The 17743-nt window shown below is 45.6% G+C and overlaps 1 protein-coding gene across 7 annotated transcripts in view; it reads left to right on the forward strand.

Annotated features, from left to right (window-relative positions):
• Positions 1–17743, forward strand: part of LOC142587483 (solute carrier family 52, riboflavin transporter, member 3-A-like) — a 41799-nt gene that overhangs the window by 19364 nt on the left and 4692 nt on the right. For 5 of the 7 annotated variants that reach the window (XM_075698535.1, XM_075698533.1, XM_075698534.1 and 2 more), the window contains 3 exons: positions 1930–2746; positions 7221–7481; positions 12074–12304. In XM_075698535.1, the coding sequence (XP_075554650.1) occupies positions 2009–2746; positions 7221–7481; positions 12074–12304 (1230 nt within the window). In that variant the 5' untranslated portion in view covers positions 1930–2008. Of the gene's footprint in view, positions 1–1279; positions 1415–1929; positions 2747–7220; positions 7482–12073; positions 12305–17743 lie in introns of those variants that run through there. The other 2 variants (XM_075698538.1, XM_075698539.1) reach the window with 2 other exon arrangements.

The raw sequence follows: 17743 nt of genomic DNA on the forward strand, positions 1-17743 counted from the left end.
ACAGCTAAAAGAAATTAAATCACAGGTTTTACGCGTTAGAACCACGATCTGATTATGAGGCGCGACGTAGCGGGGGAATCCGGAAATTTTGACCGCATGTGGTTCTTTAACGCGCCCCTAAACCTAAGTACACGGGCTTTCTCGCATTTCGCCGCCATCAAAGTGCGACCGCCAGGGCCGGGATTCGATCCCGCGGCCTCGTGCTTACCGACCCAGAACGATAGCCGCTAAGCAACTTCGAGGCAGCTAGTGAGACATTCTGATGATATTGCATAATGAAGAGGGCGCTCCTTAATTTATCGCGCTCGATGGCAAATGCACACGGTACACATTGCATGCTGGAATAGAGAATGCTGGAATATGGGGACAACACATGCTCATTGAACAAAATCAAAGTGGAAAGAGTGCGACACTTCACAAACCCTACACGGAATGCCTGCAGTATTTTTATGTTCTTTTGCAATTAAATCGTAATTTTAAGAGAATTATATCGTCACGTGATGTATGCCGAGGTGGCAGTGTAGTGTACACAATCAAAATCACACTGCAACAGAGCTGCTGTTAGATCTACACTGAACTGTTTTCAAGTACTAGCGCAGCGCCGGAACGTTTGTGCCCTTAAACATGATTTTCAGCTAAGCACGCAGAGCCATGCCAAACATTATTTTTGTTTATTGACGCGTTTCCTTTCATACTTAGCTGACATACGCAAATAATAAGCGCCTAAAAGAATTGCAATACTTTATGTATTATCCATATTACTTTTCTTTTTCTTTTTTTTTATTTACACTATGTGTATTGGCTATTTTCATTTTCATTTTCATTTTATTACCTTAAAGACCCCTTGCGGCGCATTACATAAGAGGTGGGTGGTACAAAAATACAGCAGGTTGCCCACTATCTTATTTTAAAGACAGAATACTCGTTACTTCATCCACGAAGGCAGATGAGGTGGTGATGGCAGCGACGTGGTGGGGAAGGCTGTTCCAGTCCTTAGATGAAAAAATGATGACGAGCAGGTGACAGCGCGCGCGCTAGGGCGAGCAACATTTAGTGGGTGGCCTGTGCGCAGCGATATGCGTGAAGCGATGCGTGAAATGATATGCGTGAATATGCGATCCGGATGTTCAGGATCATTAGTACTCGGATTGAGATCGATCTGTTTTTTTCACTGTGACATGAAAACCGGATAGCCGTATTTTTCAAAATTTAGCAACGCACTTTCAGTCGGTTCCTCCGACAAGAAGCGGGGCTGCGCTTCGACTAATAGTTCGATTTCAACATAGGTTGCCGGAAACAATGCATTCAAGGCCGAGTATTGGCTCACTCAAGTTTTGCCCTTTGAGGTAGACTGCATCTCTCCGTGCACTCTCCGCAATTTCTCAAGTCTGCCTATGTGCCTGCACTAATATCGGTGAGCCTGGATTCTTCGGCTATTTTGTCCCTAGGTTCTACTCACGTACTTCGCTCAGGAAAACATGCATGGGCATGTTTACATTATAAAGGGAGCATAGGGGCGAGGAAGGAACCGGGGAAAATATATATGTTGCCCTCGTAGCACCCTTTACGAACACGACTTTCTCGTAAACGTTTTTTGTCGGACACAACTAACGTCCGAGTCGAATGGACGCCCAATATGAAATAAAGAAACGCAAAGCTCAAGTTGGTTGTCAGCTTATGCTGTTTTACTTCCTCGTTAAAGTACCGACATATGTCCGCATTAAGATTCCCACGTGCTAGCGTCTCCCTTTCTAACAAATAAACTCTTGGCAGCCAAGACACCACTGTGTTGGATGACGGAAAAAGTGGGAGAGGAAGCAACCCACCGTTATCTTTTTCTCGTGTTTTCTTAGCTTACCAATCGCCAACCACTTGACGTAGCAGCGTGCGTTGCGCAAGCACCGAAAATTGTCATTTCGCTTGTTGCAGAGTAAGCCGGTGATCAAATCCAGCGCTGTGCGGATCTCGAGATTCTCGAGCTGGGCAGGCGACCGACCCACGAGCGACGATGGCGGAATGGTGGTTCTTCACGAAAGAACGACGTCCGCTAGTCGACCTGCTGTGCATGCTGTACGGCCTGAGTTCGTGGCTCGCCATCACGGGTCTGTGGATGGAGCTGCCACTCCTGGTACACGCTCTGCCGGAGGGATGGGCGCTCTCCGCCTCTCTCAGCCTGGCCATCCAGCTCGGTAACGTCGGCCCGCTCTTATACGGACTCGGTCGGTTCGTCTGGCCGCGCGTCTGGACGGGTCCGCGAGGCCTCAGCGTGGCCAACCACGCGCAGCTCTGCATCGGGCTTGCCGCCTGCGTAGTGCTGGTCTGTGCCTGGAAGGTCACCACCCTGGTACTGGGTCGAGAGACCAGCCTGGTGCTCCTTGTCGCTGCGTTCGCGCTTTCCATCGTCGATTGTACCTCATCCGTGGTGTACTTACCCTTTGTGGGCCGCTTCCGGGAGGTGTACATGACCTCGTACTTGGTGGGCGAGGGGCTGGGAGGCGTCGTGCCTAGCTTGGTGGCATTGGCTCAGGGACTGGACGAACCGGAATGTGTCAACGAAACCAGGACGTCCGCGAATAATGTTGCAGTGAACTCTTCTGACGTGGAAGATCGTGTGGTTGCGGTGCTCCGAGTGGGGGCCACCAACTTCGACGCGGAGGTTTTCTTCGGCGTTCTGCTGCTGTTAGTGGTGCTCAGTTACGTGGCCTTTGTTCTACTCGATAACTGCAAGTCATTCCAAACGGAATGGGTAAGTGTGCATTTTCTGATAGCTAGAACGAATGCAGATCAGGTTCCTTCACACCCATGGTTCGATGCACCGAACGAGTGTTGAAACGGTAGCATGATCTGACCCAGTAGTGACGTCCATGTTTTATCGCGCGTCACGCAACGCTAGATACTACACGCGCCCTAGGAATTTCGGACAATCGTAACCGTAGCTCGTGCACGAAATTCCACTAGACGCTATCTTTGCCCAAGCGCATTCGCGCATTGCCTGTACATTGCTAAAGTGATAAAGTAGAGGTCCTTAACTTTAATGAACAAAACTATTACAAATGCCAAGCTAGACAGGTGACCAGGCGACCTTGCATCCCAGCACCATTCAAACCGGATAATATGATATCTTTATTACTCTAACGTTCACTCTTACCAGTAGGTCTTGCGAAGAGCTCAACAACTTTTGCAGCGAGGTGTCACCGACTAGATTCAATTTCTTATTCAAGGTCCAGATGTGCACCTACAACACACATTAAGTGCAGCTACGAACAGCACACCTCGAAGGTCGGGCAAGCACAATTGGGTTCTGGATATTACCGTTCCTAGACTCAAGAATATAAGGCCCATAGAAAACCACTGAAAATTTATAAAACCTCTCGCGTTGTTGAAGTGTGACAAAATTCAGTAGTCCGGACTTCAATAAAGTCAACCAGCTAATCCTACATTCATAAGCATAGCTCGCCGCTGTAGCTCCGTAGCTATGTCACTGTGTTGCGGAGAACGAGGCGAAAAGTTCGGTTCCCCTCTTCGGCAGCCGCATTCTCATGGTGATTTGCACGCACATTACCAACCTCATGTGCTCAACTTATTCGGGAGTATATAGCTACGCTGTCACTCATATCAGACTTTGCTCTTTCCGAAAGTTAAACCCACAAATTTTCAAAAGATTTGGCCATAGATTTTGTGCAGTAATAAAACAGTTGCACATTTAAAAATAAAGGTCTATGGAGAAAATGGAATACATCAATTATCGGCACATAGTTCAGCCTTACTGCCGCCAGTTACGTCTTGCCATTTTACGCTAGTAATAGTCTTGAGGAAAACTTTATATGTGTGCGCTTTGTAATGCGATTTTTACATATGCCAGAAATTATATGCCTTCACTAGACTTGCGGATACTTATCCGGTAAAGTGTACGCCTAATGTATATCTGATCTTGTTTGCTACGTGTCTTGCTTTATTTTATTTCACTCTAGAGAGCCCGACAGGTTGCCTACATACGCGCGTGCGCCTACCTAGACCGCTTAGAGCCTGCCACCATGGTGCTCCTACTTGCGGCAGTTAACGGCGTGTTTTTACAGCGAAGCTGTTAAGGGCTAATTTAAGGGTTAAATTTAAGCGCTAATAAGGCCCGTGTGTCGACACGAGCCACTCTCCTCTGGCTTCCACGTCAGACGCTACCTGCGTTTGCGCCATCGAGTACGCGACGTGATTGACGTGGGCCTACTAGAATAAAACGTCAATATTTGGGCCGATACCAAAGATAGTGCAATACTGAGCCGACCCGCGGCTGAGGTGAAGCAGGCGTTAAGCGCTCCCCATACGTGCGCCAAACCAGAAGATAGTGCAATGCTGGGTTGACCCACGGCGCAGGTGCATTTCGCCATTAAAAGGCCCACATACACAGCTTCGCTGGTCATCCTTCTCCACCGATTGGAAGAGCACTGAGTTCTTTTATTATCATTATTTCTTTGCACTCTCGTCCTATGCTTCCGCGCCGAAATAATGCAACACGTAAGAGCTCTGGCATATCTTTTTGAGATCCCCCAATAAAAGCATGGCCACCGGCAAGCATTGGTCACGTGCTTGCTTCCTCTCCGGCCGGCCTATTTAGCAATTGAATTAGTTTTTGGCGCCAACACGGAGAGCAGCAAGGCCCCTGAACAATAGGTCTTGCACTTCTGATCGTGGTGCCTTCAAGATTCTCACCAAATATTTAGCACTGCAATAACTGTGCAAACCTAATGGTTCGGCAGCTTTATATAAATGCAAATTAGTGCTATGGACCGTCCCACTCAACGCAGTGTAGTCCAAAACGGTTTCCACGCGAGTGCTAGGCAAAAATGCGAAAATTTTAGTGCGACACATTAGAGAAAACTAGCTTGAGCTGTAAATATGGATTACCATCGTACATATAAGAAAGGTCAGCCTTGTAAGAAAGGGCGCTCTCTATCGGCAAGGAAAGACGCAATAAGAAGAGACAGCTAGGTGGCGACACCTTCAAGTTCCCTGATCCACTAGTCGTAACGTCACATATAGTGACGGCGACGACTCAGCCCTAGGCAATATTATATGTAACGATGGGCTGCCATCTCAAGGAGCCGAAGGCTCAGCTTGGTATTCTTCAAGAACGTCTTACTACGTCTGAACAGGCCAAATAGTAAACAAAAAACAAGAAAGAAAAAATATGTCACGCTGACATATCATCCCAGAGGTTTCCGCGCGAAATTGAGGAAATGAAAATTAGGTATTCATATAACTTTTTTCAGTACTTAACACCATACCACCAAATTACCCAAAGTGAAGTTCCGAAAGAAAAACTAATTATTCTAAATTGTGCAGCATTTTTTGCATTCCTTGAACCTGTGGTTTTAGTATGTGACATGCTCTTTTATTTGCTTATACTTGACTGAACCCCAAATAGCCTCAGGCTAGGCATTTAGCAGCGTCAACACATTGCATTTTCAAAAGCGTTTATAGACCTTGTTTTCATGTGCACCGCCAAACTTCACACGCAGTGGCGCCATCTATGTGTAGGTGGCACACTGGCTTGGGCGAGCACTTTGTGTCGTATGCCAGGTATACGCTCAGCAGCAGTTTCTGGTTGTTTTCGCGGCACCTGTTCTGTCTAGTATGACGCGGTGTATTCTACATGGGAAACAGTTGTATGAAACGTAGTGAAATGAATTTCACCACGATGACTGGTGTTTTCACTGCGTCGAGGCGGACGGAGCGCCCAACGCAATGGGAGCACGCGTCGTTGAGTTCGCAACCAGCCTCGGAGATGAGTTTTGTGTTTTAGAAAATTCGTTTCACTAATGTGACCTTACTGCGGCATTTGCCCTGTAGATATAACCTGTGATTTCGCTGTAATGAATAGTTAAGAAACATATGATGAATGTAGCAGTGTGGGTGCCGTTCTGCTGGGGAATGAGTTGTGCTGTTTCCTTTGACCAGGGTTCAAATTGTTGTCTCTGGATACATTGCGCGACAGCCTCACTTGTTGGACGTCGTTTGCACCCACAAGTGAAACACCTTCTCCTAATAATAAGCGCGCACAACAGTCACACCTGCCGAGTCTTGGAGCGACCGGTGCGGACTGCGTGTGTATCAGAAGCAGTCGTATAGCGCATACAGCGCATGGCTGTAGCATACAGCATGACTATGCTTGGGTTTATTGCAACTTCATGCAGCATTTTTTATTTTAGTTTTGTTTATGAGGAATAACAGGACGAAAACCATTTTTTTCGGTCTTGCTCGTTCCATCCTCCGCGACGCATTCACCCGTTTAACGGAAATTGAGCGCTCACAAATAGTCATCGCATTAGTTTAATGCAATGCCATTTCAATATTTGTGTTTTAGAGGCTAAAGATGACAATCCCGAAGCGCAAACTTCTACGCCGCACGCTGGTCTACCGACTGCAATGATCGCTGTGTTTAGCAATGCCATCGGCCTCATAGATGAGGCTAACACGTAGAAATTGCATAGTAATCCTATGTCTATACTAGACTAGAAATGCGTGAGAACTGTTGCCGGTTGCTTATGCAAATATTTTGTAGCGATAGGCGTTTAGATCTTTCGGGGTTGCATTACGTTATCCGTACAGGAACGTTCTTAATTTTCATTTTATTCAGAAATACGTCAGGTGCGACAAGAGAGGCATGTGGTACAGTTCAATTATCCTTGAAGACAGTTCCGCTGCTAAGCATCGGCAAGGAAACAAGCAATCCCACAACTATGTTTTACTTTTTAGGTCAACTTATCAGGTAGTGAGCAGGTATTCCAATGAACGGTCGCGCTTCACACACTGCACTTCTGTTCGTCGATTAAAAGCCGATACAGCCAGAAATACTTCACAACACATAGACACACCACTGCTGATGATTCCGCCACGTGTGTTTGCACAGCCTAGATAAATTTCCGCATACTGTAGTTACTGCTGCACCGAAGGGCTCCACAGTGGTTCTTCGACCACCTCATGTGAACTGACATGACGCGAAATTTCCGGAGAACGAGGTAAAAGATCGTCAAGCTGTGCCGTGCCGGCTCGCACAAGCCAGGGAGATGGAAAGGCTCGTCGCACGCCCTTTCACCCTCGCCCGATGAGAAGGTCTACAGCGAATTACAATTCAATAGCTCAGTCAACCTATCCTTAAATCCATCAAAGGTGAACGACTCGCTTTGTTTTGTGCAACGCAATCTCTGCATCGGCTTCCCTTGCAGCAGGAAGACTTCGGGCGCGACGTGGCGCGCCGCCGTCAGCTGTTTCCTGCAGCTCCAGAATCCGTGCCACTGGATGCTGTGCCCGTTGCTGAAAAGACGGAGGAGGCGCTGTGCAAGCGATACGCGGAAGCGCCGCTTACCCAGGACGCCGCCGAAGTGTCCTTCAAGCGCCGCAACTCGAAGCAGGGCTACTACGTTACGCTATTAGCGATACAGACGTGGGCCAGTCTGCTCACGTTTGGGTTCCTTCCCGCAATACAGGTACGTTGGGTGGGCTCACAAAAACTCAGTGACCGTAAACATACATTCTCTGCACCTGCTGTATGTGCCTTCTAGATGACGCCTGTTCTACGTCGCTCAAGAGAGCAGGCGCATCTCTTGCACATGTATGGGCCATGTTTACATAAATGCGACCGTAGCGTGGCGCATTTCTTAGCGCATCGCGCTGATATGCAACAGCGTTTACATGCAGTGCAGTGAGGCGCATTACCTCGTCTCAAGTTACCCTCTACTGGCGCTTCAACACGACTCCCCATTCTAGCGCATTGCGGCCGCATACATGGATATTCGACGCACAAAAATGCAATGCAGTTTCCCAATTGTCACATTCATATAGCAAAAAACAAATGTAAGGCTTCACTCACTAAAATATAGCATGGTAGCAACTAGAAGACATCGGTGGTAGCTTTTAAATAAATTGGCATCTGTGCAGGAAGACGGAAATGTTCCTTTCTCTGATTTATAAATAGATGTGAAACTTTCACAAATAGCTTGCTTGTCAGTAAAGTTCGAAGCACCTTACAATTATGTTTTATAAGCAAATTTTGTTCTATATATTATCGTGAATTTTTACTTTCACTTTCACTTTCAAATTGTCGCGTGACTGACCACTCGAGAGACTACGCATGTATTCGCGGGCTTCTTTCACGCTCAGAAAAGCACTTTTATGTAGCCCGTATTGAGTAACAGAAAGCTGTATCGGGAGTTTTTCATGTTGCTCTGCAATTTTCTCATGGACACTGTTTATGTTTGAGAGTTGATTGATTAATTGAGATAAACTATGTAGTTACTTAGAATGACATAAAAATAACCTGAGTATCTCCAAGCGACGGCAAACAACATTACCTTGGGTCTATCCAGCTACGTAGCATTCAGATATTTTTAAACCCTGAGTAAAGCTAGCTGGGAGACCCTGTATAGTACGAATAATTAAAATGCACTAACGCATCTAGAATTAACATTTTTCCAGTTTTTTGCTTTAATATTGATAACTTTACGTAATGTTATGACTTAACAGAAGATTTTCATTTGCGCACACAAAATTTTGAGAGGGAGCGAGCATAAAAATACGTTTAAAACAATGAATAACACTTGAGGTGCTACCTCAATAGCGTCTCAAGTGCTTACGTGTAGCAGTCGACGTAAGTAAGCAGATCCCTTACTTTTGTAATTAGGTCCTCAGTTTTCAATCTCTTGTAGATGAATAACTAAAATGTAACTTGTTAAACTATACTGTGCTTGTTTTAGTGCACTTTTCTTCGTTAGGTGCATTGTTTAAGACCGAGGCTGACACCTCGCCGAATGCTTGCCTGCTTTTATGGATGGGCACAACGTGCCCTAAACGATACAGCGGCAACTTGTTGTCCCATATCTGAAAGTATTTCTAATACGCAGTCTTCACTGGTATGAAATATTGAATCCATATACATCAAGGAATGGCAACCGCAAACATGCGCAAGTGGGGGGAAAGCTAGCAAGAGATGGCTAGAGTGCCACTATAGTAAGGGTGGGGAAAACGCTTCAAGAAAACACTAATTGTCACATTCAATTTATCCTATTTTATAACAAGAAAGTGCACTTTAGCTCACCTTCCATCACTACATTATGCAAAAGATGCTCACAAACTTCATCTTCTTTAGCTATATCTCTGTCCATCCTAACGATAGTCCAACCATGCCATCCATTCATTCACAAGTCTCCATCTCCAGGAGATGAACCCCTTGAGTTGGACATTTAACGTTTATGTAAACTAAGGTCTAACGGACAGGCACTGAGAGTAGACGTGCACGAGAACGTTTGAATGTAATGCAAGTAGCCACATAAAAACATTAAAGGCCTCAGGTTGTAATTGGTCACAAAAAGTTCATTGTATGAAAGTATTATATAGAGAACAAAAAGAAAGTCGCTACTTTGTGCCATAGCTAGTATTTTCTTTTTTTGCTACAGCATAATATCTATAGGACCTACGTTAATTCTCCTAATATTTTTTTGTTATATCCTATATAATAAGCCTCACTTTGGTTGCATGAACGCTTATAAACTCATACCAATGCACTTTCAGCGGTATTAATTTCATTCCGTCATCGGGCCAATTTCACTGCGTAGGTGTATTTCCACAAGGGCCCCTAATCACGTTTGGTCATTTTAAGCCGGCAAGCATGCAATGCGGCCTCGCGATCGCGTTTGCAGAGTATTACACCGCTGCGCACAGCGAAAACACTTGAAACTTCAAACCAAACACCGGGTGCCCTTCTCCAGGGAGCCGCGTCCCCACCCGGAAGGTCGAGGTGAGACGCACAATCGCATCTGCGGTAATGCGCATTTCTGACGAGTCACCCACCGCGACACGTGACCTCACCAATTATTCGAGAATGCAGCAGTCGTTTGGCTGATCCGTTGCTCCACTGGACGATCAAAAGTTTAGAAAAATAATAGCACCTACAAACGGAATGTCCGCGAGTGTTTGTTTCATTTCGCGGTGTAGCAGGAGGGACGCAGTGTACTTCCGTTTCGTCTGCTTCTTCCCACATCGTGAAGGAGCACGCGGAGAAAAGAAAACTACGAGTATGCGCCATTTTCTACCTGGCTTCAGCACACCCCGATCTGCTCGCGTGCTCCGCGGTGTTCGTGAGGCACTGAGCCGCTAGGCAGGTGTTCTCCTGCACAGCGAGCAAAATAATGCGCTGCGCGGAAAGCAGACAGACGCAATAGCTTCCGAGCGAGACCTTTACCGGAAGTGCGTGATTCTACGGCACCGGTATGGGCGCAACGCAGGGAAGGAATTTCGCTTGCAGAGGCTGGACGGCGACAAGTGGGAAGAGTGTCTTTATTGGCAGTGAGGCTCACCTCTTGGGAACATGCCATGCGATACTTCTATTATTCCAATCCCCGCTATTGTGGAACCAATTCGAAAACATTATTCCAGTAGAACCCTCCCCAGCGGGCACGTAACAACTGCCAGCTCAGAACCAAAATGTGCTATGTGGCGTGGTGACCGACTCTTTACGGGTACCAAGAATTCTCGAGTGCCCGCGTATATTTGGGACACCATCCCAGAAGTGCAAGCGCAAGGTTGACCCATTATATCGCAGTCATTGCTTCACCTGGAAAACTGCCAGTGTTTTGCTCCGTACAGAAATTCCTTTTTATTAGCGCCTGTCGCTGCTAGCACAATCCTTGTCATTCACTTGGATTACTCAGAACATAGACATAACTTGTATGAAAAATAAAAATGTATATTCAACAAATTCACCAAAAATTCACTACAATCTTTTTTAATTCATTCCTATACTGCACATGTTGCATCAGCAAATTGTAGCCGGTGCGTTGGTAAGGCATAGACGCTTTGAACAAATTTTTAGGGCGCAGCAGTTTGCAGATACTTAATCCCAAAGTTCACGGTGAAACCCTTGCGCGTTCCCGTTACGTTTGGTCTTTGATGCATAAAACGGCGGTTTCGTAAGTGCAAAAATAGCGCATTTTTATCGCCAGTTTCTCGGAGCATATCTTGACACGTGTAAGATCCTTCGAGTTCGTTCTAAGTGGACGTGTTTTGCAAGCTCACCGCCTAAATTTCCTAACTTGAAATATATTCAATAACGTAGGTAATTAAACTGGTAATTTGAAACTTTTATGCGTAGCATATTGCAATCACTCAGTTCAGCCCTTGGGCGCGGCCGGGCAGCCACCATTGAGGGACCATTGAGGGTCCAGTCGTTGTGGTGTGAACCTCTACTCTTGTCCTTTGTGTTTTTGACTGGTTTTTTCGTTCAAGTATGTACCAACGGGCCCAGATTTCAACCCTTCTGAGGGTATGAGCCATTGTTCATTGCTGCGCGTCTCATATGTGGGTCTATTCTCTTTTAAGTTTGCTATGATTGTTATTAAGTTGCTTCTATTCTTATGCGTTGCATATTACAATAACTCAGTTCAGCCCTTGGGCGCGGCCGGGCAGGCACCATTTACCTTTAGCGCAACCACGTGACGTGACGTCACGAAAGCCGGAGGAAAAGCTTGGCCCCAACTCGCGCAATATGCAACGCATTCTTGGCTTAACCAAGCTAAGCCTGGCCATTTTTTGTTCAGTAGTCCAATATGCGTTTCGCTTTCTGGTGCTTGTAACGTACGCCCTGTCGAGTAATCTATCGCAAAGACTAAAATCCTATCAGACACAGGCTTTTTTTTTTAATTCTTTCTGAGCTCGCTAAAAAGAATAACCTTGTATTTGTTCCCATGTCCTTTCCGTTTGTTGACTAACCCTATAGCTCTTGTCGCCGTCGAACGAATGCGGCTCTAAAAGCTAACCTGTTCCATTACCACTTCGGTGTTTTGTGTTTCGATTATTTAAATTTATTTCCGAATTACTAAAGGGATCGACCCACTGCACGTGCAACAGGAGGGTCGGTGTCACTTGAAAAAGGGCAACATACCTATCACAGCAGACAGCACCATAGTTGGACGCTAAGCTGTGGTTCTCCTTGCTCTTATTCAATTCTGAATCTGGTAAGGTAGTCTACTAAGAGAGTGGCCGGAATTCCGGCGACGTTACGGTTGAGCAAGCGCTTGTCGTGCAGTCGTACTCGTGCCTGCCGTACGGACCACGCGCCCTGCACCTCTCCGTGAGCCTGTGCGGCATCGCCTACCCGGTCGCCGGCGCGTTCGCCATGTTCGTGGCACTGCGGGGGACGCGGCACCTGTGTGCGCAGACGCTGGTGGGCACGCTGGGTGCCGCCTACATCACGCTGACCGCGGCCACCAGCCCCAACTCGCCGCTAGTGGACACCGACGCCGGAGCGTTCCTAGTGGTGAGAGCCCCCGTTTCAGTTTGCGCGAGTGACCGAGAACGCAAGGCCACGTCACGGTGATGGTGACGCATTACCGCGGAGAAATGAAAACGCGAGCGGGAAACTTTCGTAACTGGTTGGGGAGAGCCCATATGTTTAGTTCCGGCGTTTCTGGAAAGCAATGTGTTCTTTTCCGTCGTAAATAACAGTTAAAGTACCATGTGATATCTTTTAAGCATTATGGAAGTTATAAAGATCACCTGTGGCACATAACGTAATTATATTCCTTCAGTTAGGTTGTTTAGAAAGGCGGACAAATAGTTTCATAAAAAATTCGAAACACATATCCAACTAATTAAGAAAATGACTAATTATCTGATTAATTATTCAATTTACGGCACATATTGTAAGTTACACATCCTAAGCGGTGAGTTTGTCAGGCGTATCCACTTGCAATTGATTTCCAGAAATGACACCAGTTTAGAGATATGCGCAATCAATCTGCGTAGAAATGTACTCTTGTTCCTCTTATATTTTTACAAAAACGCTATTTTATGCATTGAATCACGAAAGTATCTGCAACGCGGACGTATTTCGTCTCACACTTCGGCAAATAACATCTCGTAAATTTCAAGTGTATACGTCTTGCAAACTCGTTAAGTGCAATAACTGCCGTAAAGTTTTGAACAAGCAAGTTATTCCGTCAATTTTTGTTAACTTGTTGAATATTTGTTTCGATTTGTCGTGCTAATAATGTGTGCGTCCTCGAATATACCTGTTCAACGATAAGAATATGTGCTGTCTCCAACAGGCAATTTTTAATAATTCCATATGACTTAAAAACATTCACGCTGTATAAAGGCTTAGAGTGTATCAATACTTTTTCCTTTCTGCGCTGAGCTCACTCTCTCTGCTTTCCTGCTGTTGACGGAATTGTGACAATCACCTATCGTTTCGTCCCCACAGTGGGCTATGGATTCTTTCTGGTGTCCAAGTAACGGTGCATGCCTTCCAATTAACCAATGGGACGGCGCACGGTCGCATTATTGTTTATGAAGCAACACGAAGTGTTGTACTAGAGGGGCAAGTTGGCCTAGTTGGTGGATGTTCATCTTGTAAAAGGGGATGCTGCGCCAAACACGCACGAACAAAAGTAGAAGTGGACAGGTCGCCTCCTGTCCACTTCTGTTGTCCGTGCGTTTTTACCTCGATAGACCCTTTTCACACAAATACGAAGTGCCTAGATACATATATCAAATCGCATCACAAGTAAACACCTGCACGCCTATTACAAAGGAAACTAAAACATGTGGCCCATACAACGTATGTGACGTGTAACTAGTGTTGATTAAGGCATCTGCGGGGGGGGGGGGTGCATACTACCAAAAATAAGGTGTGCCCTCCCACTACTTTCGCCATGCGTGTGTTATTCACTACGTAAAGTCACTCCATCGTATAATTATTAGCTTTACCTGGAGCTGGCACGCAAACTTAGTTGTTTGCTTTTTTCTGGGCTCACATTTCAAAGCACCATAATATATTAGTGATGACGATGATGATGACGATGATGATGACGATGATGACAACATTGCTAGAAGTGGACAAGTGTTCGATGAATTGTAGCTTTATTATGATAACTTTGACAACCATACGAAAGTAACATACTGATGAAGCTAAAAAATTAAAGTTCATTAACGTACTTGTCGAGCCTGGACGGGCAACTTATAGACTTGGACAACCGCCGAAATAGCTCTAAAACTATCCAGTTCTGCAGCTCAGCAACAGGTCACGGGTTTAATTTGCCACCGTAGTAGCAGCATTTAGGCAGATGCTCATGCTTACGCATAACTTTAAGTAGCCCCAGGTGATCCAAATTGTTCACAGCCCTGCGCTTCTGCATCCCTGTATGTGCCTGTGTCAATTGGTACGCAAAACCCTGTCAATCAATCAATCACATTTAATGTCAGTCATACCACGGATATTCTCCACAGTTACGGTTGGTATTAAACTAGTCGATAGCGAAATGCGTATATGCATCTTTTAACCTCAGCTTATTTATCAGTGTTTCAACTGCCAGCTATGCAACTTCATACCATCTATCTAAATCTGAAGTTTCCCACCATGTTTGTCTTCCTTCATAGTTGAACACCTAATAGGAATAACAGAGAATAGGCTTCTGGTATCCCAAGTTGGAGCACGGTAGAAACTAGTCGAATGTGAAGTGAGAATCAGGATGTGGCCTCACGGGCTGTCATGACCACGATGGTGTAGCTCAAATGGCGGACGGACAAAGCAAATCAATTTTCTAGCTGTTCGCTTATGTCGCAGTAATAGACGTCGCAAACGTCCACAGTCTATGCTTTGACAGACGCCGTAGCGGTAGACTCAAGGTTAATTTCCGCTATCTGGATTTCGTTAGCCCACTCTTAGATGTGGTTGCACGAGCGTAGTTGAATTCTTCTTTTGTAGAGATACCAGCAGTCATACAGTCACTACGTAATGAAGGAGTACAGGAAAGATACGTGGTAATATTTGACAATGTCTACAAAGATGGCATATCAAAAAAGGCGTCAGGCAAGGAGACACAATCTCTATAATGCTATTCACTGCATGCTTAGAAGAAGTATTCAAGCTATTAAACTGGAAGGCTTAGGTGAGGAGGATCAACGGTGAATATCCGAGCAAGCTTAGGTTTGCAGATGGCATTCTCCTCTTCAGCAACACGGGGGACAAATTGCAACAAATGATTGAGCACCTTAACAGAGACAGTGTAAGGGTGGGGTAAAATATTAATAGGCAGAAGACAAAGATAATGCTCAATAGCCAAGATCGCCAATCAGCGTCTAGAGTCTGTGACGGAGTACGTTTATCTAGGCCAACTACTCACAGTATACCCTGATCAAAAGAGGGAAATTCACAGAAGAAAAATGACACGGAGGGCATACGGCAGGCATTGCCATATCATGTCTGAGAGCTTACCACTATCAGTGAAAAGAAAGGTGCACACCACTGGATTCTACCTGTACTAACATATGGGGCAGAAACTTGGAGGCTAACAAAGAAGCTCGAGAATAAGTTAAGGACCACGCAAAGAGCGATGGATCGACAAATATTAGGCGTAACGTTAAGACACAGGAAGAGAGCGGTGTGTATCAGACGGCAAACGGGGATAGCCGATGTTCTAAATAAAACTAAGAGAAAAAGCTTGATCTGGGCAGGCCATGTAATATGTGGTATGGATAACCTCTGTACCGTTAGAGTTCCAGAATGGGTGCCGAGAGAAGGGAAACGCAGTAGACCGCGGCAGAAGCCTGGGCGGGGAAATGAAATGATGTAATTTGCGATAGCAAGTTGAAATCTGTCAGCCGAGGACAGATTCCAACGGAGATCACATAACATATCATGCTTGAGATCAGGGATGTGTGAATACTCGAAACATTGTAATAACAAATCTAGAAGTTTCCTTTTCGATTCGAAGACCGAATCGAATACTCACTATTCCCAAATACAATGATTTCTTGAATACTTTTAGAATATTTCAAAACGTCAACTACGCCCAATTAAACCTAAAATTGGAGCAAAAGTACGGTACGGTTTCATCCCCGCGGGTATACTATATACACAAAACATGAAAATTTGTGTAGTCGAAGAGGCTACATCGCTAGGGTAGCCACACTTTACAGCATATACAGTCATCATGCGCACTCTTTGAAAAGTCCTGTGCACGCGAAGGAAATACTTGTTTGCTTCGAATGCACCATTTGTTCATTTATTACAGAACGCATTAATTACAATTGACTGTGTAATGACAGAAAGTACTAACCTCAGGAACACTAGGATGTGAACTTCGTGTTATAACAACTGTTTTAATGGCTGTTCATTATACGAAAGATATTCCAAACTATTCGATACTCGATTCGATCTCGAAAATCACTGTTCGCACACTACTCGAGATAAACAGAATTGGCCACTGGTGCTGCAAACGCTGTTATATTTTCCCTCGAGGTCACTGAACTCGACTCCTTATCTCCTCTCGGTCTCTGCCGCACACTACTGATAGTAAGTGCCCTCGCAGCAGTTGTTGCCCGCCACGGTGTACGCGCCACGAGCGCAATGCTGCCAACGCCGTTCGTGTGCGTAAAAGCTCCGGCTATGTAGCACTTCAATGCCTTCCTAAAATATAATCTTCAGATCTTTACTTTCGCAACGAAAATAAATTGCCTCGAAGATTACCTAATGTAAGACTGCTTGATCAGTCTATTAAAATAACGGTAGCGATGCCAGTCAAAAATAAGAAATCAGAACACAGCTTCCCCTGTGGCATTGTAAATGGCATTCTTATGACAGTAACCGAAAAGGAATGCCTTGGTGTAATTATTTCTGATGACCTCAGCTCAAAAAACCCAAGCCCAAACGCGACCAAAAAGCGTTAAAGAATTTATGGTTTCATCAGCGCGCGTTGCGTTTGGCAACTTCAGACATCAAGTTACTTGCATATAAGGTCCTTATCCGTCCGATCTTAGAGTAGTCAAACAACGTCTGGTTTCCGTACATGCAAACAGATATACACGTGCTCGAATCGGTGCAGAGAAAAGCGGTTCGCTTTATGTGCAGCAGCTATCAGCGCACTGATTCCCCCACGCAGGTGCTTTCGCGCGGATGCCTAGACATATTATCAAGTCTCACAACACTTCATAGAGTCAAGTTTCTGTATCAATTATTAAATAATACATTCAACATGGATCCTGCTACTTACATTGTAGCTTTAACCGTTCTAGGGACGCGCGAGTTTTCTTTCTTTATTTTATTTATTTGTGCAAAACAAATGCAACGTTTGCCCGCTAGGTGAGGCAAAAGGAGAGCGTAAACTTCCTGACTAACGCCTGTACCCCACTAGAGCAGCAGAAGTAGCAGTTTACGTAAAGCGTCACGAGGTATCGCTCTGACCTCGGCTCAAGTCGAATGCTGAATAGTTGAATCAACCTAGGTGACTGTTTGTCGTCGGCCCGGTTCAAAGGGGTTGCAAATATAAATCATCATCATCTGGGCTTGCAATGATAATAGTAGCAAATACGTAATGTTCACTGAACGATTATTTGGCTGCAGGCGCATCAACAGTGGTCTTTTACGAGTATATTCAGTTTATTAATGATATAGCGGCTAACTCTGGGCGACAAGCCAATATTTTTCCGTTGCCAGCGAATCGGCCATGTAGCTCGTACTGTCGCACCTCCTGGACATCGCCATATTGGAGCTACTTTTCCCCATCCCTTCACCCGTATGCCCATCCTCGCCTCTTGTCACCCCGCCGCATGTCTCCTACCTCCGATGTTCCCGTTCATGTCACTCGTCCGGCTCGCTCGCCGTCTGCTCAGCGCCTTCGGTCCCCGTCGCCCAAGCCACGCCCCTATTCCTCGCCCACCAATTATGAACCCTCCCGGACAAAAAACTAGACCTCGT

This window comes from Dermacentor variabilis, chromosome 7, assembly GCF_050947875.1.
Source record: "Dermacentor variabilis isolate Ectoservices chromosome 7, ASM5094787v1, whole genome shotgun sequence".
Classification (NCBI taxonomy): Eukaryota; Metazoa; Arthropoda; class Arachnida; order Ixodida; family Ixodidae; genus Dermacentor; species Dermacentor variabilis.